The 27,498-nt window shown below is 30.1% G+C and overlaps 2 protein-coding genes across 3 annotated transcripts; both read left to right on the top strand.

Annotated features, from left to right (window-relative positions):
- Window positions 1-10,945: 10,945 nt before the first annotated feature.
- LOC100796683 (transcription factor HHO3) lies at window positions 10,946-13,878 on the top strand. Its single transcript, XM_003536265.5, has 5 exons — window positions 10,946-11,391; window positions 11,516-11,805; window positions 11,948-12,224; window positions 12,313-12,389; window positions 12,687-13,878. The coding sequence occupies exons 1-5, from the start codon at window positions 11,256-11,258 to the stop codon at window positions 13,056-13,058; spliced, it is 1,152 nt and encodes a 383-aa protein (XP_003536313.1). The 5' UTR covers window positions 10,946-11,255; the 3' UTR covers window positions 13,059-13,878.
- A 9,971-nt stretch (window positions 13,879-23,849) lies between these two features.
- LOC100797211 (lysine histidine transporter-like 6) lies at window positions 23,850-27,390 on the top strand. Of its 2 annotated transcripts, XM_003536266.4 has the most exons (8): window positions 23,850-24,178; window positions 24,284-24,423; window positions 24,719-25,102; window positions 25,826-26,219; window positions 26,308-26,413; window positions 26,519-26,610; window positions 26,725-26,793; window positions 26,930-27,390. In XM_003536266.4, exons 1-8 carry the CDS (start codon window positions 24,176-24,178, stop codon window positions 27,026-27,028), a joined length of 1,287 nt encoding a protein of 428 aa, XP_003536314.2. In that variant the 5' UTR covers window positions 23,850-24,175; the 3' UTR covers window positions 27,029-27,390. The 2 variants fall into 2 exon arrangements, with proteins under 2 accessions (XP_003536314.2, XP_040861783.1); XM_041005849.1 differs by lacking the exon at window positions 26,930-27,390 and having other exon boundaries at window positions 26,308-26,409.
- Window positions 27,391-27,498: the final 108 nt, after the last annotated feature.

Raw genomic sequence — 27,498 nt, 5'->3', positions numbered from 1 at the left:
TTAATTAAAAAAATTAATTAAGCATATTTAATGACATCAATTTTATTTAAAAAGTAATTTTTAACTTATTTTTTATTAGAATTTGAAATAAAAAAAAGAAAGAGTCATTAAAACTAACAACTCAACTAATGACGAATATTTTAAAAAATAATAATATTAAATAAGATAAAATTAATTAAATTTTTTATATATTTTAAATCAAGAAAAAATATTTGTTTTCTTATATTTGAGACAAGAATATATATATATATATATATAATGAAGAAAAGGATAAGGATGATATGTGTGCATTTTGAAATGTTTGGAAATGGAGGAGCCAGCACCAGCAAAGACAGAAGAGTGGAGGAGGCAAAGCATAGAATGGAGAGCACAAAACAAATAGTATTTTGGGAAGAAGTTTAATTTTAGGCGCGACAGAGGTAAATGCAAGTTAATTTTCTTACACGGCATCAGTTACAGTTACAGTTAGCATCTATCACATCGATCAGTTATTTTTAATACTACTAATTAACTACTATGTGATGATAAAAGATACTAACAGAATTTCACACTATAATAGTATTAGTGTTACACACGCAAGAGTAGGGTTGACATAAAACTGCAGAGGAATCTACTAGATTGCTGGTGACAGTGGCACTGCCACTTCCTCTTCACTTCTCCCTCGTCTGCACCAATCACCAGATCAACACTTAACAATTTTACCTAATTTATCTTCTCTATCTTAATTGTTAAAAATAGTTGTATGAAATTACAAAATTAAAACGAATTTTTCAACCAGTATTGCTGGACTTTATATTTTGAGAAACTCAATGACATTTTAAAAAATTTAAAGATTTTGATATAGTTATTGACAGGGTACACAAACTCATTCAATTATTGACCTAAAAGCTAATTGTACCAAAAACCTTTAGATTTCTTTGGATATATATCATGATAATTTTTTCTTCGCTACCAAAGCATCTCTCTCTATCTTTTTTTTTTATAAAAAAAACGTATAAGAAAAATAAAATCTCTACCTGCAACGCACACACACCGAAAAGTGAGAGTGAGTGTGCAATGGTACAGTCTCTTTCCATTTCAGATACAGACAGTAAACACACAAAACTATAAGTGTGAGTGGTAATAGGAATAGAGTAAGTAGACATGGAGAACTGTAGAAGGGGAGGCGTGTGTCCCTCTCTCTCTCACTTAAGGGATTGTGACAGTGATGGAGAAGTACTGCATGTAATGAAACTCGAGTGAATCAACTTTAACTGTTCCAATTCCTACAGAGAGAAAGAGAAAGAAATCTCTACTGCATGTGTACGTACGTGTGTATAACTATATATACACCACTCCTAGTTTAATCTTGATTAGCAACATCTAAATCGAGATAGTAAGCAATTTTCGCATAACTAATTAACGTTTGTGTATAAAATCGCACTGGAGTTGGAAACGTAAAGAAACAAATTTTAACAGGATAAACTATACCAATTATTTATGAGATTTTATAAAATTACATTCTCTTTGCTTTTACTCCTATACTAATCACCTTAATTATTTAAAAAACATTATATCTACATCATTTATACCTTACACAGTTACACTAGCCATATTAAATATTTTTATAAATATTGCATCGTACATGTTCCCTTATAAGGGCGTTGTTATATTAAAAGAACAAAAAAAGTTTGTATAATTTTATCAAACCTTAAAAATGACTAGTGTAATTAATTTACTCATTTCGATAAGTACTGGTGTCAAATATAAGAAATAAAAATCTTATTTTTTATTTTAAATATAAAAAAAATTAATTTTCTGTATTTTCTTGGTTATTTTCATATTACTCTTCATTTAATAAAGTTGATGACTTTTTTTATACTTGATATTAAGTTTTAATGAATGATAGTTTAGGAAACATATTTTTTTTCCAATTGAAAATAATACAATCTAATAAAATTAACTAATTTTTTTAATAAGTGTGAAATATGATTTTTTTTCTTCTTATAATCGAGACCCGAGATAATAGTATCCATGACCCTACTTAAATTTGATGAAATAGGCTGGTTTGTTTAAACTTTTAAAAAAATCAATTTTAAAATAAGTATGTTTTTTTAAAAAATATTTTTTTAATAAACAGATATGATATATATGTTTCTAAAAATAAATAAAAAATAATTTTTTTAAATAGAAATATTTTAGACAAATATACTAATAAATAAATAAATAAATAAAACTGTTTATTTTATTAAAATAAATATTTTTTTTTAAAAAAATTGAACAAAATCACCCTATATTCACTTTAGTACTTAAATTTCAAGAAGTACTCCAGTATCCATAACCCTACTACGTATGCGATTGAGTAACTTTAATTAATCTGAAATCACCCTAGTAAATTTTGTATAGCTCGGGTCAAGGGTATAGAACTAAATGATGAAATTCTCAATGTCGGGCAAAAGGTCAGAAATATGGGGCGATTGTTGTACGTGGTGGCAAATCAGGTCATAAGTTGAAGCATCTCGTGAACAGTACAGTAGCATCCATGGTGGACAAAATTGATAGGGGGCAGCATTAATGGGCTGAAGTAAAGGGCTGGTAGGCCATGGTCTTTGATTGGACATAGCCCTAAAACTTGGAATCTTTGAGTGACTGTTCAATCATCTCATCAATGACCAATCTATCTCTTGGCCTTCACTCAGGTGATCCACACACCAACTAAAAAAGGTGGCAAAAGGTTAGGTAGAAGTTCCAAATTTGAGTTTATCTAAGCTAGTTTCAGCATGCCTACTGCCTAGAGATTAATTTCTTGTAGGTTCTAGGTTATTGTTCTCCTATCTACTCTCCCGGACTCTTGTTTCATGAGAAGAAGAAACAGATATATATACTCCAATGTAGAGTGCTGAACACCTGACTGTCTCATGCAGCTATGGTAAATTGATTTATTTTATAGAAATTGTGAGAAATATATACCATTCAATTGTCTACAATGACTATATAAATTACCTTTAGGCTTAGGAGTTTGGTTGAACTAATTAACAAATTCATGTATAAAAGATGTTTTGATTTGTTTATTTTCTGACATTTTTAACATAAAATGCGACTTTTAAAATAAAATTTAAGTAGTCTCTTTACAAGATGCTGAAGGTTTTGTTTACAATATATTCATTTTTTCATTATTTCTTGAAAACAAACATGTTACAAATTACTATTTGTTTAGTTCTTCCTTACTAATCTTATAGAAATTGGGGTATCTGTTAGCAATTAAGGTATCCTATAAGGCTTTTGTACTATACATTTTTCTTTGCCAAATGAAACATGAATTTAACTATCACAAAATTTACTTTTATATTATGTTTTATTAAAACCTTACAAACATATATTAAGAGGATCTAATTCAGTTGATTGAATAAAAATACATGAATTATTATAAATCTTATCTTTAACTCCTAAGGAAAAAAACCTTGACCTACAACATTAACACATTGTTTATGGCAGGTACAGGATGCTTGCCAATTTACATATATTTATAATGTGTCTTTGTTGGTTGCCTTGGCACCAATCTTTTATTTTTTATTTATTTATATTGAAGGCACCAATTTCATTTTTATGTCGTTGAAAATCTAGGAAAGCATAAGATTTTCTCTTGCCACGTGATGCAAGTTGTCATTGACCAAGTACCATTTGATGGGTTTCCTTCTTCCTACTAAATATATCTACAACAGGCAAAATAATCAATCTAGGTACACACTAATGTTTGAAGCCTTTGACCTATCCCTCTATGAGATCATTTGGACATTACATTTTGAAACTTTCTACAGAAAGTATAAGAAGAAATAACAGTTCCAAACAATACAAATGGTAAAGTTCTTTTTCTTATGATTCATTATTTTTTAAGATTGTGCTAGTCTATTCACTTGGATGCCTTTTATTTCTTTAGAATCTTGTTTAAGTTAATTAGTTATCCCATTGATAAAACTACTTAAGTTTTCCATAGTTAATAATTTGTCCTTCCAAAATAGCTGGAAATACTTTAGTCTACCAACGTCCCACATAACTGTCCAAATATAGAAATTTGTCTTTCCAAAATCATAAGAAATAACATTTTCTAAGGCAAACCAGTAACAATATATATGTTAACGGTTTGACAAGTGTACCGTATTAAAGATTTAGAAGTCCGAGTGTCAATTTTCACAGAAATTTTATTTTGTACTTGTATTGAATAATTTTCAATTTATAAGAAAAAAAGATAAGATGCGATATAAAAGATGATTTTAAAAGAATAGAACAATGAATATTAGATAATAATAGAAAAAAAAGGAATAATAGAAAATTTAATGTGATGAGAATGTTAGGACCTAACATGTCTTATTTGCCTAAGATGTATTATTTGATATTTTTCTCTATCAGGTGAATTTTTCCTACCCGCATCTATTAGAATATTTACCCTTGATGTCTCACGATGACAAACCTATTTTACTTATCTATCTTCCAAATATCTTTGCAAAGATTCAATTGATAAAATACATGAAGTTCTAATTCTAGATGTTTTCTTTGATGCATGAGCATAACACAATCACTTTATGTCTAACAATGATTTTATTAAGATATCTCTTTCTTTTAATTTTATTAGAAATTACCCTCTATCGAGCGACTAATTTCTAAAAAAGATGCATGCAAGACCTTCCTTGTATTTCTATTAAGGATTATCCTTTGTCGAGCACTTAACCCCCAAAGATGATGCAAGAATTAATGATACATAAAATTAAAATAAGAAAGAATAATAGAAAAGAAAACACTTGTTTGCATTGATAGATATGAAGTGTACAATACATCTTTTGACTTTTTAAGCCTATTAGGTCCTAACTAACAGTTTAACTTCTTATAGTCATAAGGAGCCTTACACTTGAAAAGGGATTTAGAAATTGATGGAAGAGAAGGGATGAAAAAAAAAGAATAGAAAATGATGAGAGAAAATTCTCTAAAGGAGAATTCTCAGACTTTAGGTGTGTATTAGAATGCTCTGAAACTCGGTGTGGTGTATTTTCTCTTTGGCTTAGCTCCCTTTTTATAGTTGTTGGAATGGACTTGAGTCCGATGCAAAAAATCTTCCTTATTCATATTTTTTATATTTTCTGGATCTTTTTCGCTTTTAATCCATTCTTTTCATATTTGCAAGTCATAAATAAGAAAAATATCAATTCTTAACATTTAAGTAAAAAATAACTGATAAATAAATATTTTTAATGATATTTTTAATATCTTTTTATTATAAAAAATAACTTATATTTAAAGGTTATCAATATAATTAATTTCAGATTCAAATTCAAATCCCGGCCATGCATGTTTATGATAAAATCCTTCACTCCAGGAATTCCATTATAGGCTAGCTAGGTGTGGTGCTAATTAGGTGAAAGCAAAAAACTTTCTGGGCGCGCGGGGTTAGAGGAATTAGAAGATGAATGAATTGAATGTCTATTTGAGAGGCTTTGGATTCGATCCAACACATGGATTGAATGGCATGGGCCAAAAAAGTACAGACAGGAGCACCACTTTAGGTGGTGCATGAGTTGCTTTGTGAATTTGGTTTAAGTGGGACTTGAATGTGGGAAAGCCGAAGATAACTTTGCCATTTTGTTATTTTTGTACGAGAAAGGAAATTAACTTGGACAAACCAAACAGTGTTATATATCTCAGACTTTCATAGCTCCTCATCATTCATCTGTCACTGCCTCCTCACTTCACGTTCCTTCTTATATATTTTGATATTTCCCTCCAATTTAATCACCATCTTTCTTTTTCAGTGGTCAGTTAAGTTAACTAAAATTACCAATAAGCCTGTAAGCATGCAAGTATAATGTAAGGCAAAACTGGCCCACCAAATTTAAGGGTCGCAACCTGTAAAAAAAGGGAGTGAGTCACAGAGACTTCCATGAAGGCATATAAGGTAAAACAAATAAGGTACAAGTTATTCATAATTATAGAACTTGATGATAACATGTTTATTAACCAACTAACATTTGACACATCAATTAAAACTATCAAAGAGAGAGAGTTGTGGTGGCAGAAAATCATATAATAGAGATAATTATAGTGATGGTGATAATAATAACTACAATTGTGATAGTAACAATAACATTAGTGGTTATTAGAGTGATAGAGAGAATGATTATAATTGTTATGTAATAAGGATGATAATAAGCTATATAATCAATAATGATAGTGTTAGTGGTAATAATAAAAGTAGTGGTGTTGGTATCACTAATTATAATGGTAGTGGGAAAGAGAAAATAGTACAACTCAAAAAAAGGGGTTAGGGGTTATATAGGGTCTTGCCGTTGTAATTTGTTGATAGTTATGGGTTATATTAAGTGCTACTTACCTTGCATCTTTACATGTCTATATTTCTTTTCCCCTATTCGTTACATTTTTCAATTTTTTTTCTCTTTCTTTCCTTTAAGCTATATACAGCAATCTTGTGTCTAAAATATTTTTTCTACAACTTGGGTATGAAAATTGGGATTGTAAAAGATCGTGTTATTTTCTTGGTTGCATTGGAAACCAAACCGACAAGAAGAAATTTTTGGTTGAAAAACAGACAAAATTTGAAGGCAATGGAACTCTATCGGTCGTGCCAGATGGGTTGCATATATTCAACAAAAAAAAAAAGATGCGTTGGATATTACCCAAGGCTTGCCCATCTAACGTACCAACTCAAGAGGGACAGAGAAAGAGCTCAGTATTTTTAGCCTCCAAGAAAACACTAGTGGGCTTGATCAAATCTGTTTGACAGAACTGATAGACCCATTACAAATAAATCTATTAATAATGCGCAAAAATAATTCGACCAAAACAAAATGATATAAAAAATTTAACATCTTGTGAAAATTTTGGCTTTTTATATTCAAACAATGGTGTTCTGTAGATATTTTGGACTTGTCAGGTGACCCATTGCCCAGAATAACTACTTAATTTTCCTTCATTTATCATTATATAAGACATTTTATGCCTACAAATATACATTTGAATCTCATAATTCGCCTTTTATATTCTCTGACTTTGGCATCAGACTGTTTGTGTAGATGCATGCAAGTTTTATTGCTCACCATAAAATTGAACTTCTCATATAAATTATGAGTTGACCCACTTGGGTCATGAAAGTGGGACATTTTCCTACTTCCTCAAGGAAAACCAAATCCATCATAACTGATAGTAATTAATAAAGTGGTAGCTCCCTAAGCCTATGAATAGGCCTTTGATGGAAACTCGTTGCTTGTTAGCTAGAACATTTTCCATCATTGTATAGGCAATATATGAGCAGTTTCTTCTCTCTCTCTTTCTTCCTTTATCTATCTTCTCTTCTTCGTAGCTCATCTGTCTTTTTTCTAATAAGCTCATTTCTAGCTCTTTATATTCATTCTATTTTTTCATGGTTCTCACGGAACTTGGAAATTAAAGTCTGATCCACAACATCTACAAATCTACAATCATTGAATTTATACATTTTTTAATATTTTTTTCCTAATGCAAACCACAATTCACAAAATTTGATGTAAAAAATAAGATAAATGGTAATTAGTATCCTAAGTATACTAATTAAAAAATTAAGAATAAAAAGTTCTTTATTGGGAGTTATAAAACTGGATTCTTCATGATTGTTTTTGCACTTATGATTAATACATTAAGAATTTTCTCATTTTAATTCCTCATTGTATCTCTAATGAAAATGTTTATATGACTGTTTAACTTTTAAGTAAGGTTACTTAATTTTTTTCTTTAGTAAAACAAATGACATAACAATATAAACAATTATTTTTTATTAAAATAAAATATTTTTCAAATATTATAAGACTGTTAAATTAAGTATCTCTTACTTCAATAACCTTTGATACTAAAGTAAACTTTCAGTATTTAAATTTATGCAAAATTCTAAAATCTACAAAATTATGATAAACAATTCGTTTAAACAACCTAGCATAATAGATGCCCTAACAATTATCATTAGGACACTGATTGCAAAATCCGAAAAAAAATGTCTCTTTATCACGCATATAAAATTTTTAGAGTGATACTTCTTCACTCACAAAAATCATAATATACTCTGACATCAAAACCGAATAGTTAGAAAAACAAATAATACACAGACTCACATCTTTCTTTCTTCTTCTTCGATTTTCTTTTGAAGAAATACTAATAAAATAGAATAAAGGTAATGCATGTGTTTCTATTTGCATGTTTCTACTGAAAATTATACTTCCTGGTTACCTAATTATAAGATTTTTTTAACTTATTTACACTCCTTAAAAAAAATAGTTAGTTTAGTCAATTATATTAAATCTAAAAATTAATTATACTATCATTTTAAAATTATTATTTTTATTTCTCTATCCACTCAATTTTTTTCATTAATATTTAAAAATAAAATAATTAAATAAAAATATGTTAAAAAAATAATTAATATATTTAAAAATTAGAAAAAAAACCTTAAAAAAATAACAAACAAAATTATGAAAATATGTTAGGGACTGAATTAGTAAATCTTTTGTTTATACATTATTGTAATATCAGAAGCAGGGTATTATTTTATTATCCAAATAAAATAAACTAACACAATGCAGACAATGAATTCATTCTCAAGTCTGAGCTGTCACATACATAAAACACCAGCAGTACTATCCTACATGTTATCATTCATTTCCCAAAGAAAAGCAAATCATCTACTTGTTATCCCTTCTATAACTTCAATCGGGATAGATACATAGAGAGAAAGGATAAATTACTTTAGTGGGACATTTACTACAAGAAAAAAATTCATGTCTGAGAATCATAAAATTATTAAACATTTAATAAAATTAATTTATAAGTCAGTTAAAAAGCTAAAAACTAATAAACTATCTTATTGAATTGAAAATATTTGATAAGATGAACATAAACTAAGTTTAATATACATAATTTAATATAAATCTCTTTTTTTTTATTACATGAACTTATGCATTGTTTGGATTAATAGAAAATGAGAAGGGGAAAGTTATGAAGAGAGAAATGACTATGGAGAGAAAATTATGAGTAAATATGTCTGTTTAAAAAAACATAATTTTCTTTCTCTCAACTTTTCTATTTAACCAAATAGGTAAAGAAAAAAATTCAACTTTCATTTGTCTTTTACTTTTCCCCTACTTTTTTGAATCCAAACACTTTAAAAAAAAATATTTCATTCATTCTCTCTTCTTTCTTACTTTTTTCTTTTCTACTTCTTTCATCATCCAAACAAAGTGTCAGTCCTTAAAATTTAGAATAATTAAGCAAATTGTAGGCAGGACTAAATTGATTCAGATAAGCATGACCTAAATAGGGCTGTTGTGTGTGTCCACTCCACTGTCCACATGTATAGAGAGAGAAAGAGAATACCTATGAAGTGTGTAATAATAAATTAAGCTAATCTCAAGTCATTTACACACCCAAAAATGTAATAATAAGCTAATGTGAAGTGGTCCTGAATATTTATAGAAACTGAGACGTAACAAAAGTCATGCACAGCTGGTACTAGCGGTACGCTAGAGAATCATAGGAACATTGAAACATGAGAAAAGTGGATGCTAAATTAATAGGGTTGGCCATTGGAAGCCATGAAAGGCCACTCACTCATATTACGGAGCATAATACACGCTTGCAACGTGGTCATTCCCTTTTCTTTGGAACTCATGGGGTATATTCCTTGCATAATTTAGATTAAAAGATTCATATCTTTCAACATATATTTTTATGTTTAATATTTATAACCATTTTTTTAAATTTTTTTTCCTCGTCTTTAAAAAACATTTTTTCTTGGCCTGTTTGTCTCTCTTTTTTATTTTATTAATAATCTTAATTTTTTTATCAAGTAAAAACGTTAATCTCAATATAATAAATTTTATTAACTTTTATAAAATTATCTTTAAAAATTATCAATATTAGTTTATAATTAAATAATAATATAAATCTATTTTACATTATAAATGTGCATATTAAACTCAATTAATATGATTTGACAAAAACTTACTTTTCATAAGATAATTTAGCGTAATATTAAATAGAAAGGCTGGCAGAAAAAGGATAGAGGAGAGAATTTTTTTATCTTATACTTAAACTAGAATAGTGATTGGTGAATAGGTAGAAAAGACCGGAAAGAGTGCAATTACTAGCGCACGAAGAAAATGCTTAAATGCGAATAAAATAGCCTTCTCTCTCCCTTCCTATCCGTGGAAATTATTAATTATTAATTACTTATTATTATTATTATTATTATTATTATTATTATTATTATTATTATTATTATTATTATATCAATAAATTATATTCAATAGATATTATTCAATGGATAATACACATTGATTTTATATTAAAAACTTAAGTTTAATTATTATAAAATACATTCTTGATTTCTTAAAAATAAATTATGACCGAAACTTATATGATAACTAAATGTCTTACAGAAAAATCAAAATCATGATAGTTTTAAAAAAAATCACTCCATTTATGAAATACTTTTTTTTTACAAGAGATAAATCTATGAAATACTATGTACTTATAAAAAAAATATTTTTTTATTAATCTTTTAGTTTTTTCGAGTTGATTTAAGTATTTTTAAAAATATTTTTAATGATATTCTAACATCTCAAATAAAAATGATATTCTAATATAATACATTTTTTAATTATTCAAAATTATGGATTAAAATTTAAAAATAATATGGTTGAGCCAAACTTAAAGGATCATAAGACTATCTAAAATATTTCGTGTGTCATTTTAAATTTTTTTTCCATATATTTTAATTTCTATTTTTATTAAAATTTATACACAGGAGTTTCATTTTCTCATTCTTTTCCAAAACTAAAAACTATTTATTCGTCTGCCAATAATAGCAGAAGAACATATTAAAAAAGATAAAAAAACAATATAAAACGCATCGAAGATTCTTGTTTTGTATGCGACGCCCCGACCGCGATATTTTCCCGAGCCGTTCGCTTCAATGTCTCGTTTTCTCGATCTGTCTCTCTCTTTCTCTTCCTTCTTTGTTGGGAATTTTCTTTTTCTTTTTTTTTTTCAATTGTTTTTCTTGGTTGATTTACAAGTCTATTTTATTTATTCCAAAATTTGATTCCAAGATCCCATATTCTTCAATGACAAGCTCTTTCTCTCTGCTTCTACAAAACGCCATTTCCTTATATATCCCTTCTCCCTCCCACTCTTCTTCTCGTTCTTCTTCTTAACGCCATCACCACCTTTGGCTTCCTTTAAAAATGTATTTTTTCACTGAGAAAATGCACAGTTTGAAGATGGGCTTCCCTGACTACATCCAAACATTGGAAGAAGAACGCCGTAAGATTCAGGTGTTCTCCAAAGAGCTACCTCTTTCCTTGGAACTGGTCACTCAAGGTAACGCAACAAAAAAACCAGCCATACACTTTTGTTGTTTTGGCTTGAGGATCATAAAGTTTCCTCCTTTCTTTTCTGGGTTTGTTTTCTGAGGGGATTTTGGTTTCTTGTTTTTTTTTGGCAGCCATTGAAGCTTGCAAGCAGCAATTGTCTGGAACTGCGAGTGAGTATAATTTGAATGGCCACTCGGAGTGTTCGGAGCAGACAACATCAACGGAAGGGCCTGTTTTGGAGGAGTTTATTCCAATCAAGAAAATGGCATCATCATCCCCTTTTTGTGATGAAGAGGATGAGGATGATGAGCAACATTCTCACAAGCAAAGGGTTTCAAAGGAAAATAATAACAGTGATAAGAGGAAATCCGACTGGCTTAGATCTGTTCAGTTGTGGAATCCAGATCCCCCAGCTGAGGAGGTAAGAAAATCAAAAGCTTAATTGTCAATTTGTCATTGTTTTAATAAGTTTTTGTTTTGTGCTTTTTGTTGAAGAGATGAGTTGAATTGAATTGTTTTTGTGTGTCTCAAAAAATTCTAATTTCCTGTGGAAAATTGTTCAGGATGTGAATAAGAAAGTGCCTGGATTGGAATTGAAGAGAAGTGGAAATGGTGGTGGTGCTTTCCAGCCATTCCACAAGGAAGAAAGAGGTGCAAAGACAAGTGAATCATTGAGTAAAGCACCCTCTTCAACCTCGGTAGCCGCCGCGAGTTCTAGCGCCGCAGAACCCGCAGCAGAAAAATCTCTGAATGAGGGACATAGAAAGCAGCGCAGGTGCTGGTCACAGGACTTGCACAAGCGCTTCTTGCATGCCCTTCAGCAGCTTGGGGGTGCAGATAGTGAGTATCTCTATATAGTATGTTCTGATTGTTATGTGTTTGAGATGTTACTATAATTGCTTATTGATTATTTTGGTGGTTTCTGCAGCTGCCACACCAAAGCAAATTAGAGAGATAATGAATGTTGATGGCCTCACAAATGATGAAGTCAAAAGCCATTTGCAGGTATGTTAGTTATATAGGATGATTTGTATAACCCAATTCCCAAACTTTTGCTATCAAATTTGGCTTAAGCTAGTAAAGTCATAATTGGAGTCTTTTTGCTATTAGTCTATCCAGTTCTTTCCATCATATGGAATCGTTAACTGTTTTTCTTGTTTCTTAAAAGTTAAAATCCTCCCCTCCAGTCTTAAATAGTGATAAGATTTTGTTGCACAATTACAGTAACTTAATATTTTTGAGTTCCAAATGTTCCATATTCTGAATCCATAGTCTAAAATTTTCTTTTGGGGTTTTGGACAGAAATACCGTTTGCACACTAGAAGGCCAAGTCCCATGGTTCACAACAGTTCCAATCCACAAGCAGCACCTTTTGTCCTTGTAGGAAACATTTTTGTCCAATCACCAGAATATGCAGCTGTAGCTACCTCAACAGCATCAAGAGAAGTGGCCACAGTTGCAGCACCTGCTGGAATTTATGCACCAGTGGCCACACACCCTATACCTGTTTCACACCCACCAGCTGATTCAATTAAGAATCCACAGTTTAAGAAGGTACAGCTGTTTGAGCATTCAATTTCAGATGAAAGGGCTAATCACAGTGAAGGAGCTGTTCATTCAAATTCCCCTACCTCATCCTCCTCCACACATACCTCTACTTCCCTTGGCTATTGAGTTTTAAGATATTGCACAAGTTTTGTAACCAAGTTGTTGTAGAAAGTCCTTAGATATTTTCTTATGACTTTTTTTTTTTACTAAAAATGTTCTTTACTCCTGTTATCTGGGATTTAAATCATAGAGGTAAAATACACAGAAGGTGACAGTTTTGATGTCAAATGAAGTCCCACCCTCTTGGCTGGTTACTATGTTATCTCCTTGGTACAGAAGGTGAACTGAAATTTCGAATTTTAAAATTTGGAAGCATGCTCAATGTTTCAATTGGTCCAGCGTCTCAAGATTGTGACAAATTAAAGTTACTGTTCTGACTTAGTCATATTCCTTACACCTTGGGTAAACTATTAATCACACCACTGTGTTAGTTGGGAATTAAAAGTGGTCCACCTAAGCACCTACACTGTCTTGGTTGTTTGGTTGGAGTTAGAATTAATGGATTATAGTTGTAGCATGATGACTATGAAGGAGGATCTAAGAATATCCAATGGAATATGCAATGAACAGAACCTACATAGGACAAAAAAAGATGCAGACATGTGTCAGTTGTGAAAATGCCAATTTCAGCAACTGTGAATTACAATAGTATTTCTGAAGAGCTTCATTAGTTTCAAAAACTGTCAGTTATGAAACTAATTAGATTATGACCAAATGACTATTGTGGATTATTAAAGATTACAGCAGAGGTTAGGTTTTGCTGGAGGGTCCTCATTAATTTTTTTTCTGTCCTTGTCTCTTTCCTTTTGGTTGAGAGTGGCCCCAAATGAACTTGCAAGTTGCACAAGAGATTACCAAATAAATACAAGCATTGGAAATTTGCACACATATTTAAGTCATTTGCACCACAGGATTCTGCATTGGAATCTTCTAAATTTGATTCCTCATCAAACAACTATTTTTGTCTTTACATGGCAAAATGGCTACAGTCATGTTTATTTTAAGGACGGATTAATTCAATTTCCTTTTCAACTTGATTGATTTCTTATATTGTTTTCGTTGTTTTTAGAATTTCCACTTAAAATTTCTTAAATGAAGCTAATCTGTTAACCTTTAGAACTTAGAAGAGTTGTTTGTCGGGCCCACAAGCCTAATAGAAACAAGGAAAATTACTTAAACAGGACAATCATCCACTTAACGATGCATGGAGGATCATATGGACCAGAACCACTTTCTATGCTCTCCTTAAGCAAACTGGTTACTTTGTATGAAACATGTAATGCAAAATCCTTCGTAAATAAAACTATTTATATCACAAAAAAAAACTATTTATATTTTTTCTTCTAACAGCTTAAGATGTTACATAAATACACAAATAATTTTATAAAATTACAACTCTAACATGCCATGCATGATGAGAATTAAAGACAGGGCATTTATCATCTTTGATTTAATTTTCATTTTATCCTACCCTAAGAAATATAATGTACCCTTGATATAAAAATTATTGATTTTTGTATGAAAAATTACCAAACTACTATATTAAACAATGCAAACGTGCATTGCAAATCCACTTTAGACGAACAACTTAAGTCACGTCAAATCTCTTTAGGAAACGTTTATTTTCTTCCTGAGATTGAGGTTTATTACCTGTCTAAAATGACTGACATTCTCCTAGAAAACGTTTGTTTTCTTAAATATGAACAGATAAAAGTTGTATTTGGTGCATTGAATGAGGGTACTTAACAGTAAGTAATAGATAGCATCGGGTCTTACACTATTAGGTATGCTAGACAAAATCTTAGTTATTTTTTAAGAATTAGCTGCTAAACTCCTTCTATATGAAAGTGGAACTCCATTGGTCATCAATAGAATCTTTTACAATATTACTTGCCACTGAATAGTCAAATAATGTTATTTTCCCTCCTCTCTTTTCTTATTTTTCTATCTCGGCACCCTTTGCATTGCCTCTTTAATCACCCTACACACATTACTTTATGCAAAATGACCTTAAAAGCACAACAAATGTATATCCACAATCACAAGCACACAAAAAGTCAAAGCTTTCAATCGGCCAACCTTTCTAATTATATTGCGAGTTAGGTGTGGATACTCAATAATATTCCCTCCGATCACATGGATAAAATTAATCAATCTCTATTAATTAGGTTAATCAATTAATCGAAAAACATGATCTGATCTTTGCAGTAAAAGAAAAAGCATGATGTAGTGGATTTCCTATTATTCATATTTACGCAAATGTCCAATTTTTTCTATACTTAATTATGTGTCAAACTGGGATCATAGTTATATTTACGTAAACAGATATTCAAGATTGTTCAAAAAGTAAAAGGAACATTTACAATCACCTTATGACGTAGAAATATTCACATTCATTAATTTAGGATCCACTCCTCGTGGCCTCGTGGGTTTTAGAATTCGATGCTTTTTGTGAATTAAGATACCTATCCAAGCATATTTCTTCTGCGAAGAAAAAAATGTAACAAAAACTTGCAATTAAACAACTGTCTAAACTCCAAAGTCTAAATATGTTGCACTCCAGTATTTGATGTTGCTATTATTTGCATGGCGGTGATCTGGGTGCCATTATATATATATATATATATATATATATATATATATATATATATATATATATATATATATATATATATATATATATATATATATATAAATGGAAAGTTTAATTTGAGAATTCAATATTCATGTACCAACTAGACTCAATTATATAGAATTAATTATGCGTTTGCCCTGATTAGCAGTGAGTGACCAAGTATCATAAACAAACAAATTAAAACGGACGACAAAAGCTGCAATTGGAGCCTTCTGTCTATAATTTATTGCTTACGCTTGCGCATATACATAGCTTCATCTACGTATCGAAGGAGAAAATTAACAACTCACACATATATATATATAAGGATTGTCGTCAAAGTCACCTATGGGCAATATATATGGTCCCCATCAGGAATATTCGAGGATAATGAGAGGAATATTATTTTAAATATCAACATCTAATGAATGTGATAGTATATTCTCCTTTGTTACTTTATATTATCTTCTTCTAGGTAAAGGTCACAAATCAATCTCCAATCTAGACACCCTTCTATGTGTAATGTGTGTGTGGATGGTGTGTAAATTTCAGAAGCGAAGGACATTCCTAATTCGAATTCCTTGGAATACATTTCAAAGCTGTAAAGTCATAATGAGGTATATTCTGATAAAATTAATGCAGAAATTAAAATGTTTTTTTTTTCATATAAAGATTAAAAAATAGTATTAGACATATGAACTAAATTTATAACTTAACCTATTTTAATTAATTAAAGTGTTGGATTAACAAAAATTGACAGGTTTTTTCTCTAGATATATATTCAGCTGATCATATACGAGATCTTAATAATTTATAGTGGTTGAAGACGTGAAGGATTTGTTTTTTGATGACTGATTGAACCACGTGTTGACCAAAAAAGTATTAATTGTGTTTGATAAGTCGATGGTATTATAATTTTATTAATTGTTGATTGTATGACTTGGATCATTAGAACATGGACTTGGACCAATGGAGATTTTCTTTTTCGGGCAAGAGTACAGTTGGATAGAGTCTAAATCTGTCCCTTGAGTGGATCTAAGGTCAAGTGACCCTTAATGTTCTCTTAAAAATTGGGAAAACAACGTATAGACAAAGGGTACAGTGTATATATAGTAAAGTCCTAATTAGAGTTTGGTTGATCGATTCTTTCTAAATATATTAAGCCTCCCTTGATAATTATGATAAGGAATATTCTTGTAACCTTAACATAAAAGCAAAGGCAAACCAAAATTTTGTTAGGTTTCTCAAGTCGAATAATTCTACGGTTTAACGTGATCATGAATTTCACAAGAATAATGCACACTTTAATTTGTCTCTTTCTCAAACTTTAATTTTCTTTGCTTCTTAAGTTGCGTTTCCTAATCACTATTTTATATACATTTTACACTCTTTTCATTTGTATGAGATTCACTGAAAAGGTAATTTCATCAATTCACATCTTATATTAATTAATTCAAAATTTAATTGATGTATTTCAATAATATTATAAAAACTTAAATATGTTTTAGGTATTTTGATATTTTTTTTTTATTTTAGGTTTCTAATAAAAAAAATTGTTATATTGAATCCTGATATATCAAAATTTATTTTAAGTCTCTATTGTCAATTAACGAATGATGTGATATGATCTAATGCTAATTATATTAAAAATATATATTCACAAAATATCACATCATTATTTAATTAATAGCAGATATTTAAAACAAAAAAATTGATATATAAAAAATCCAATGCAATCAAATTTTTTATTAAAAACTTAAAAAAACTCTTATTTATGAGAGACCTAAATTTATTTTAGTCTTTTATAAATTATAATATATGTAATTTAACGAATGCCTCAAACTCAAATTGTTCTCTGCATTATTTCACGCATTACGAACGCTACAAAAATTTCTCTAATGATATCGTATTGTTCTCCTTTTGTCTTTATGTACCACCTATTGATTTCAATCTATCATCTTTTATTATTTTTTTATAAATTAATTTTTAATAGTTTCTTTTAAAATAAAATTATTAATAGATAAAATAATTTCATATAACAATTTAAATTATATACTATAAATCCATAATACAATTTATGTGTTTAAATTTCTTTATTTATTGTAACTTTTAATTATAATATAATTTAGAAAATTTATAATGCATGATTGGTTGTTGGATGTTGCCAATTGCCATAAATTAAAATTATAATTAAAATTTAAACATTGAATAATGATATAATTTTAAATAATCCTTTAAATAAACCTTAAATAACAAGAAAATATTTTTTTTATTCATAGAAGCAATAAGAGTTTTTCAGAAGAAAAAGCAATTAGAGTTTAATGTTAAGTAATCCGAACTTTTTTTTAAAGGAAGTAATCTGAACTTAATTTGTTATCCATCATCATTATTATAAGAAATATAATTAAAAAAGTAATTAATGCTACATTTAAGAGTTAAAACAACAATTATTTTAAGATTATAGGATGGAAAGAATAATTCATTAAAGTATTTAGTAAACCCTAATATAAATTGGTCATTAATTAACAATACAACATAATCAAGTCAGCGTCAGGTTAAGTTAAATCCATCCCAAACTTTTTTCACAAACCGCACTAATAAATATAATAAACTAAGTTAAAAATTAATTGTGTGGCAAAAACGTGTAACAAGAAAGTAGAACTGGTATGGTTCTATGTTTTAAGGCCAACTTTATCGCATCTGACAAAAGTGCTTTTTCTAACTCTCAAGTTGATTCTCATCTGGTATTGGACCTTATTAAGGTCAGAATATGGACTTTGTTGAACGGTAAAGTTGAATTGAACATAACATCTTTTTTTTTTTTTTTTAAATTGTGATAAATCCATTGGTCTCTTGCATGTATATGATCAAATATATAATAAAGCAAATAATCACTTTCAAACACGAAGTAACGTTTGGTCATCCTAAAAGAATACAATGAATTGATTCTGATATCAGTCTAGTCTTGTAACATTATGTGTACTTTGTCAACCTTAGAAAAGCTGTAATTCTTTAAAACAGGAGCGGGGGGGTGTCATTTATAAAAAAAATTATCGGCCAGCACAAAAGCTTGATTAAGTTGACTCCATTCTCTTTGACCTTTCATTAATTTGATATATAGTGCGACGATGATCACATGATAGATAGCATTACTGTGTGCCGTATTTTTTTATTTTTTTTTACAAAGATATAACAAAAGAGAAATTATATAAGGCACAAACAAGAGAAAAAGCTGCCATTGGTCATCATTGAATTAATGTAAATCGAAGAATTAAGTTCGAGTTTCACTGTCACGGTTGACGCAGACATATATAGCCAGTAAATAGGGTAAATCCTATAGTCTGCAAGCAGTATAACATAAAAATCTTGGCAAAGGCAATAAAGTAATATTAGATTAGATTTTCTTTTATTAATTTCAAAGGCAACATTCAGTCCCCTTTGACACCAACTCCAAATACATATGTTAATTGTTGAGTTTGCTGCATGATCACACCAACCAAATTATGGAGTGGTTGTGAGCTACCAGAAGATCCTAGAGATATGCATCAACCTTTTGCTAAATGTTTAAAATGAAAAATAAAAAAATCCACTCGTGAAATGAAAGAGTTGAATTTCTAAACTAATAAAGTTAAGAAAAAAATGTTTTCTCAAGATCAGTACTACATATACTTTAGTGTAAGTTCACATGGATTATAAGAATGAATTATATAGAAATAATATTTAAATTAAATGAGTAAATATTTTCTTCACACTAAAATAAAAATTTACATAAAAATATATTGATATTTAAATTATAGTAATAAATATCTAAATCACTATAAAGGGTAAAGTTTTTACATTAAGCTTTTTTTATTGAGCCTTCTCAACTATAAAGCATGTCTAGAACACATTTTTGACTCCTTGGTTTAATAATAACCATAATACAATCAATTTAAGAAATTACATACTTGAATTTAGTTTTGCCTTTCAGCTTATGTCATTTTTTTTCTGGTTTTGATTTTATATATCTCTTTCTTTTGGGGTTTTGCATCTTACACCAGTGGGATTAATTATTTTCTCAGGCTGACATCTACTTGGGCTGTTAGTAGCCTATGCTCTGGTCCAGCAAGTGTATGGAAGTAGTACTGGCTTTTGGGTGAAAAAAATAAATAAATAAATAAAGAAGGCCTCGAATTGGGGAATGGCTATTCTCACCCCCGAGATTGTCATTATCACCCACACGCGCTTTTAAATTTTATTATTCCCAAAATAACCTTTTAACATAATTTTTTTTGTTGTACAAAATATACAAACATACAACAGTAATAAAAAATTATACAAATATACATGTGAATCATATTTCTATTAGGTAAAAAGGGGTGTGAAAAAATACAAATATATTTCCATTGTATTTTTTATACAACGGAAATGTATAATATGTTTGATAGTTGGAGTTTCTTGCTTGTGTATAATATGTTTGATGAAATGTCTAAGTTGATTTCTACTCCCATGCACTACCACGTTTAAAAACACATGAAATTATGTTTTGACATAAAATAAAATTATTATCAAAAACAGTTTTGGAATTTGCACATTTTGAGTATATGATTATTTGAAATTTTTGCTTTGCCAAGTTTGTGTTTAAATCATTTCGGGTCACCCGCACAACAAGGATCTTATAAGGGTAAGAATGTGGTAATGCAAGGGCAACTAATGCGGCAACAACAAACAACACCAATATATGCAATGATGCTCTGTTGGGGAGATTCGAGGGGTACACCTGTGGACCACGAGCTGCCACATAAGGAGACCTGACACCACACTCTAACCCAAAACCTTAAGGCTCAGGTTTATGGGTCTTCTCCTCACTTATATGGTGCTCAACCTTTCCACTTCTATCCAATGTGGAATTTCACCTCACACTTATACTCAACCGTCTCAAATTAAAAATCGTGTGACTTTGTGTACGTATCTAATTTAGGGTGATGCTCCTGCTTGCATAATCTTCACAAACCCTACTAAACGTCACCCAAAAATAAGATTAAGTGAATCCCATGAACTCGTTTATAAACCATAATTTATGCACGTTGGAGAAGAAATCAAGTGGGTAAAATTGTGGAGTGCAAATCTAACATTGGTTTGGTAGCTGGGTGACTTTTTTTTTTTCTTCTAATCCTTATGAACAACTTAATAATTGCAAATAATGCTTTATGCGAGAATGTTTTAGGAATTTGAAATTTAGCTTGAATGGATCATAGAAATTCCAATATATCATGGAGGTTATATCATTTGTATGAAATTTGACCTTTTATTTCCCTGCCATCGTGACTAATAAAAATTCAAGACATCTTTCTGACTCAATTAGCCAAATGGGAAACAGCATATATGCTTAAGATGAATGAACAAGTTGAAGAAGGTAATTAATTCAAATTCAACGCCTCCACAGAGAAAAGAATTATTTAATTATTTGAGTGACTTCTTTAGCACATATAACTTAGATATGATATGATTCTTTTCAACTGACAAGAGACTAGAAGAATTAATGCTAGTAATACAGACTTGGATCATTTACAATGGGTTGTACACATGAGATTGGGGAGAGTAACAATTCCTTTCTAAAATTTAATAAATTATTTTTTATTATTAGATGAAATTAATGCAAAGCTGAATAAATAATAATTTTTTTTATCTGTGTACAAATATCTTTCACTGCGTTCGAGCCAAGTAAGATTAATAAATGAATTTCATTAAATATGATATAAGATTTATGTCATTAACAAATCTTAAAATTTTATCTCTAATAAAAGAAAACCTGTTATTAAAATTTTAAAAAAGTGCGTTATCTCTGAAGAGATTGTTTTTACTCATGTGGAGAGAAAAATTTAGACATGCGTAAATTATAAAGTTGGGAAGAAAAAAAAAAATAAAGAAACAATTAATATTTTTCTAGAAAATGTATAAAAGCATGTATGTTTAATTCATTAATCATAGAATCCAAAATCACACGAAGGAAAAGGAAAAAATATCGGTTGTCTTTTAAACGTGTTAGTGGGTGAGCTTATCTTAAAGATTTTTTTTTATTATTATCAATTCTCTTATAAAACTTTAAAAATAATATTTTCTTCAAAAACTATACCAAAAACATGGATTTGGAGACGTGTATCAAAGGCAATCTTAGCCACTAAAAAAATTTAAATCTTGAATCATCAGTTTTAACCAAATGTTAAACAATCATTAATTGAGACATGCATCATGACCAAAGTTAACTCTTAGCTAATTTAACTTTTGAAGAATCATTCTTTTGGAGAGGAACTCCTTAAAGTAAACATCTCTGGCAGCAATGATGATGGCTTTGCTACTGGCCATTGGGATGTCAGTTTAGTGGTATTTTGAATTTTGAGTGTAATTCAAAATTTATGTAACTGTGGGACAAAATTAGTTATTAAAGTAATTAAAAATATAAAATATTATAAAAATAATAAAATTATAATTTATTTAAAAATAATAAACATAAAATTAAATAAATATATTACAGATAAAGATAAAAATAAAAAATATAAAAAAAATTCTTTTAAAAAATATTACTTCAAATAACATTGAAAAACAGTTAAGAAATTATTAAGAAATTATAAAAAAATTATTTATTAAACAAACAAATAATTTTTTTAATCAATTTTTTTTAAAATAATTAAAATATTTTATCAAACATAACCTTAATTCATTCAAGTTTTAGATATATGCATATTTGTTGAGAAGAGTTTTGTTGTTACGTCTAGCTGGAACAAAATTACATATAGTAAAAAAATACATGTGGTATAATCCGAAAAACTAAATTAACTATATATTATAGCTGAAATATAATTATTAATCCGAACAAATAATAATCATCAAAAGATTACGTCAGAATGACTTAATGATTTGGTGAAATTAACAATAAATCTTGTGTTTATCTACTTTAACAAGAATTATAAAATTATGACCCCTTAATTAACTTTTCCATAGTTGAGGATTAAATAATTATTTTGGAGTTCAAGTTAATCGTGGGCTGCTCAACCAGTTAAATATATGAATTTGACATAACGAAGTCAACTCTACTCAAGATTAATCGGGACCTGAATGGATTTTTCAGATAAAAAAATAACCTAAACTCCTAATTAATTAGTTGCATATATCGTGCCGTGCCTCTAATGTAAAATTAGCCGTTAAACACAATTTTAATAGTATTTAGTGCTTTGAAATTCAAATTATCGAAATCAATTATATCACTCTAGAATAACATTGACTGGAAGAATTGGCTTAACTCGTATTTCTAGTGGTGCATGGCATGCTGTACTCCTGAAGAAATTACTAAACAGATCAGGATTATCAATATCACGTGTTTATGATTTTAATCAAATTCTCATGTAAAATGTATTTAAAAACTCCAAATTTAATAAAGAATTAACACTTAATTATATATCATATACAAATTAGTTAAATGTTGAAACTTGAAATAATAATAATATCGAACTGCTTAATATATAATTTGTTTTACTCCCACGCTCATTTTTGTACCACACAACCTACTGGGGTGCACTTCTGTTCGTTACATCCATTCACAAGAAAGATGAGACCCTCCACTAACTAAGAAAAACAATACCATGCCATCAAATGTAATCATCAACATAGAATTTAGTGGTTTATCACAAGGATAAACAAAGGCCATTGTTAACAAAGCGTAATGATTAAATCTTTCTAAATTATTCCCAGTATCAATGAAATCTTTCTAAATTATCATTAACTTGTGGATTGATTTGAACATTACATATTAATTAATGTATGTGATCTTCTGAATTACGATTCTTCGGCCGGGCAGACCAATTTTCTAAATTAACCTGCTTTAAAATTAAAGTGAGAATCTTTTACACTTAGTTTCTTAATCAAGATCTTAGTTTGATTCCCGACTTGAATACGAAATTACAGTATTATTTAATCCTAAAATGAAATGATTTGATGAAAAATAAATTAATTAAATGCCAAATAAAAAACTCATACAACTAGTTTGGAAAAAAAATAGATTCCAAGTTATCTTTTCACTAGACAAGACCATAAAATGATCAAATGAAGTTGTTTCATCATAAAATATAGATTCCTAGTTATCTTTTCACTAGATAAGACCACAAACAAAAACATTACTCTATACCCTACAGGTTTCCTACTTTTGTAACTGGGCAGAATTTGAGGTGGAGTTAAATATAACCAGAATCACATAGTGATGATAAAATAAATTCCTCGCACATAATCTTCCTTTTGGGTGTAGTGGGTTTACCTCATCGTGCCACTTATCTTGTACGACTTACTGTGTCTCCCAAAATTGTTCTTTGAATTCTGCCACATTTTCTTGTTTTGTTCTCATCATTCAAAGTCCTACAAGCAGCAAAAATACGTACTCAGGTGGCAAGGAAAACACTAAATTATTATTTGTGTTTATTATTATTTGCACCTAATATTTGTTACACATCAACCACCACATATATATAGCTCATGTGCTTCACTTTAACTCCAAAATCCTAAGGGGTCCTCTTTCTCCACTCTTTGTGGCTTAGCTAAAATGGTCTCAGCTTCTTCTCTACTTTCTATATTTATAATCTCTTTGCATGGCCATGCTCTTCCTCTTGTACTAGTTCTCTAATTCTTTTTGCATCTTCGACAATTGCAGGAAGTTCAATCAGATAAAATATGGATGGACAATGGACCCTCTCGCCGGGCCAAATGGTGGTATTCAACATTCCACACTGTGACAGCCATGATAGGTGCTGGTGTTCTAAGCCTGCCCAATGCCATGGCATATCTAGGATGGTAAACTAAAACACACTAAGGCCATGCTTGTATAAGCTTCTCCATAAGCACTCACAGGAATTGAAAATAAGAACATAAAATACATTCAGCTTCTCTATAAGTTAAAATTAACTTGCTTACATTACCTTGTGAAAAAAGTTAAAATGAAAAGAATTTCTACAAAAGTTAAGAGAATTAGTTGATTTATTTTACCTTCTTATCCTCTTATAAGTATTTTTGGAGAAGTTTTTCAAACAAACCTAAGACGCAACATAAGTTGGCAACTTTACAAATATATCTTTTCTCTTCTTTGCAGGGGTCCAGGGATCTTGATGTTGTTGTTATCATGGTGCCTGACCTTAAACACAATGTGGCAAATGATCCAGTTACATGAGTGTGTTCCTGGAACTCGTTTTGATCGCTACCTTGATCTTGGTAGACATGCTTTTGGACCAAAACTTGGACCATGGATTGTACTCCCCCAGCAGCTAATAGTTCAGGTTGGATGTGACATTGTCTACATGGTTACTGGGGGGAAGTGCCTAAAGAAGTTCATGGAGATAGCATGCACTGATTGCACACAACTAAAGCAGTCTTACTGGATTCTGATCTTTGGTGCCATCCATTTCTTTCTGTCTCAGCTTCCCAATTTCAATTCTGTTGCCGGGGTTTCTTTAGCTGCAGCTGTGATGTCATTAAGGTGCTTCTTGATCCCCACATGTCTAGTTTTTTCTTGAACACAAGCCTTTGAACTTGATTATTTATCAATCCTGAGTTCTAGCTTGACATACAAGAAGGAAAGAAGGAAAATGTATAATTTGGATTCTTCCAAAAAAACAAACATGAGACAAGTATAAGATCTATCCTAGAAACTAGGAAATCAATAGAAAGGATAATGATATGAAAGACATCATTAACTTTACCTTTTGGGCATGAATGCAAAGTGTTTGCTTCTAGAGTGAAACAAATCGGAAGCAGAGGTATGTTGCCTTTAAACCCAAGGCAATAAATAACTGGTGAACTCAGCTTTTAGACAATATCATACTTTTGCAAACTCTTGATCTTGTTTTGTATCAATTACAAGAAAATTTTAGTTGGTGATACTCTTACAATTTCATGACATACTAACTCTTGATGGGATGAAACTAAAAGTAAATACCAGAATACAAGTAAAGTGATTATTATTAGGACAAAGATACACAGTTACTTAAGTGTTTTGGGTGTTATTCTTCCATAAAAATTGGAGTTTCACCTCACTAATTTATTTAACATTCAACGCACACCTTTATTAAGTAGATTAAAGACATAAAATTCTAATTTTAATTTGAAAACAAAACCAAAAATACCTAAGGAACTTCATCTAAGTTTTGTCCTTATTATTTAAAAACACTATACTTATTTTCATGGGATTTTTTTGTTGCAGCTATTCAACTATAGCCTGGCTGGCTTGCTTGGCTAGAGGACGGATTGAAAATGTTAGCTATGCTTACAAAAGAACCAGCAATACAGACTTAATGTTCAGGGTCTTCAATGCACTTGGTCAAATCTCGTTTGCATTTGCTGGCCATGCAGTGGCCCTTGAAATTCAGGCTACAATTCCATCAACCCCTGAGAAACCATCAAGGATACCAATGTGGCACGGTGCTCTTGGCGCCTATTTCATCAACGCAATATGCTATTTCCCAGTTGCACTTATAGGATACTGGGCTTTTGGTCAAGCTGTTGATGATAATGTGCTTATGGCACTTGAAAAGCCTGCATGGCTTATTGCCTCTGCTAACTTGATGGTATTCATCCATGTTGTTGGTAGCTACCAGGTATGAATGCAAAACCAAGAACTTCTTCTATCGCATGTTAAGCTATTTATTTTTCTTGACTGATTGGTGTGGAGAATTTCAATTGTAGGTTTATGCTATGCCTGTTTTTGACTTGATTGAGAGGATGATGATTAGAAGATTGAACTTCGCTCCAGGACTAGCACTCAGACTTGTTGCTCGAACTGCTTATGTAGGTGGGAGACATGTCAAAACTCAACTAATACATGCTATCACTGCAAAACATTTTTCTGTTTAGTTGTGAAATGCAGAGTGACTTCAATTTGTTAAAAATGTTTCAGCTTTTACATTATTTGTTGGGGTCACTTTTCCTTTCTTTGGCGATCTTTTGGGGTTCTTTGGTGGGTTTGGTTTTGCTCCCACTTCATATTTCGTAAGGCTCTCTTGCTCTCTAAGTTTCCTCATGCTCATATTAATTTTTCCAAATTTACTAGAACTATAATAAAAAAATTAGAAAAACAATAATCTGGCGTGTTAATTGTTTCAGCTTCCTAGTATAATGTGGCTGATAATCAAGAAACCAAGAAGATTCAGCATCAACTGGTTCATCAATTGGGTAATGATTAACAATTCACATTAACAATTTTTCCTTTGAGATGCATCAAATGAACATTCTAAAAGACAAGAAAAAACTAGAGGATCTCTGAGTTGTTTCCTGTATGCAATTGACCCTCAGTTAACGTGTCTTTCAGGCTGCAATATACATAGGAGTGTGCATTATGTTGGCATCTACTATTGGTGGCTTGAGGAATATTGTTGCTGATGCATCCAGTTATAGTTTCTACACCTAAACTATATGATGGTATTGCAATAATATAGCAAATATAATTAATCCAGTAAATCAAGCTGGATTAGATTATCTAATTATTTTGGTCTTTGTTACTTTGAACTCTAGGCTGTAGCCTTTTTCCACCATCTTACTCTCCTTTTTTTAATGGTAAAATCACCTCTGAAAGTTTATTTTGTCAATTGAGATCAAGGGTTATTGAATAACTTGGTAAGGGGCGATTTTATTACATTGTATGTGTCATGTCAGCAATGTGGAGTATGAGTCATGTCAGCAATGCGGAGATGTTGAAAAAAGCCGCAGATATTCCATTTATACTTGATTGTTTTTCTTCTCAAAATGGCTAAACTGTTATTGAGATTCTCATGCTAGTGATTTTATGTAACCCGTTCCAAGCTGATGAATATCTTGGATAATGTAACTCTTGTTCACATTTGCAAAGGGAAAAAGGCAATTTGCTTACGATTGTAAAAC

The sequence above is a fragment of the Glycine max genome, chromosome 10 (genome assembly GCF_000004515.6).
Source record: "Glycine max cultivar Williams 82 chromosome 10, Glycine_max_v4.0, whole genome shotgun sequence".
NCBI lineage: Eukaryota > Viridiplantae > Streptophyta > Magnoliopsida > Fabales > Fabaceae > Glycine > Glycine max.
The sequence above is the reverse complement of the archived record's forward strand: the minus strand, read 5'-3'. Positions and strand labels throughout refer to the sequence as shown.

Coding starts and splice junctions, on each gene's coding strand:
- LOC100796683 (XM_003536265.5), top strand. CDS start 11,256: ATGTATTTTTTCACTGAGAAAATGCACAGTTTGAAGATGGGCTTCCCT. Junction 11,392..11,515: donor CTTGGAACTGGTCACTCAAG/GTAACGCAACAA, acceptor TTTTTTTGGCAG/CCATTGAAGCTTGCAAGCAG. Junction 12,390..12,686: donor AAGTCAAAAGCCATTTGCAG/GTATGTTAGTTA, acceptor GGTTTTGGACAG/AAATACCGTTTGCACACTAG.
- LOC100797211 (XM_003536266.4), top strand. Junction 26,220..26,307: donor ATGTTGTTGGTAGCTACCAG/GTATGAATGCAA, acceptor TTTCAATTGTAG/GTTTATGCTATGCCTGTTTT. Junction 26,611..26,724: donor TTGCTCCCACTTCATATTTC/GTAAGGCTCTCT, acceptor TAATTGTTTCAG/CTTCCTAGTATAATGTGGCT.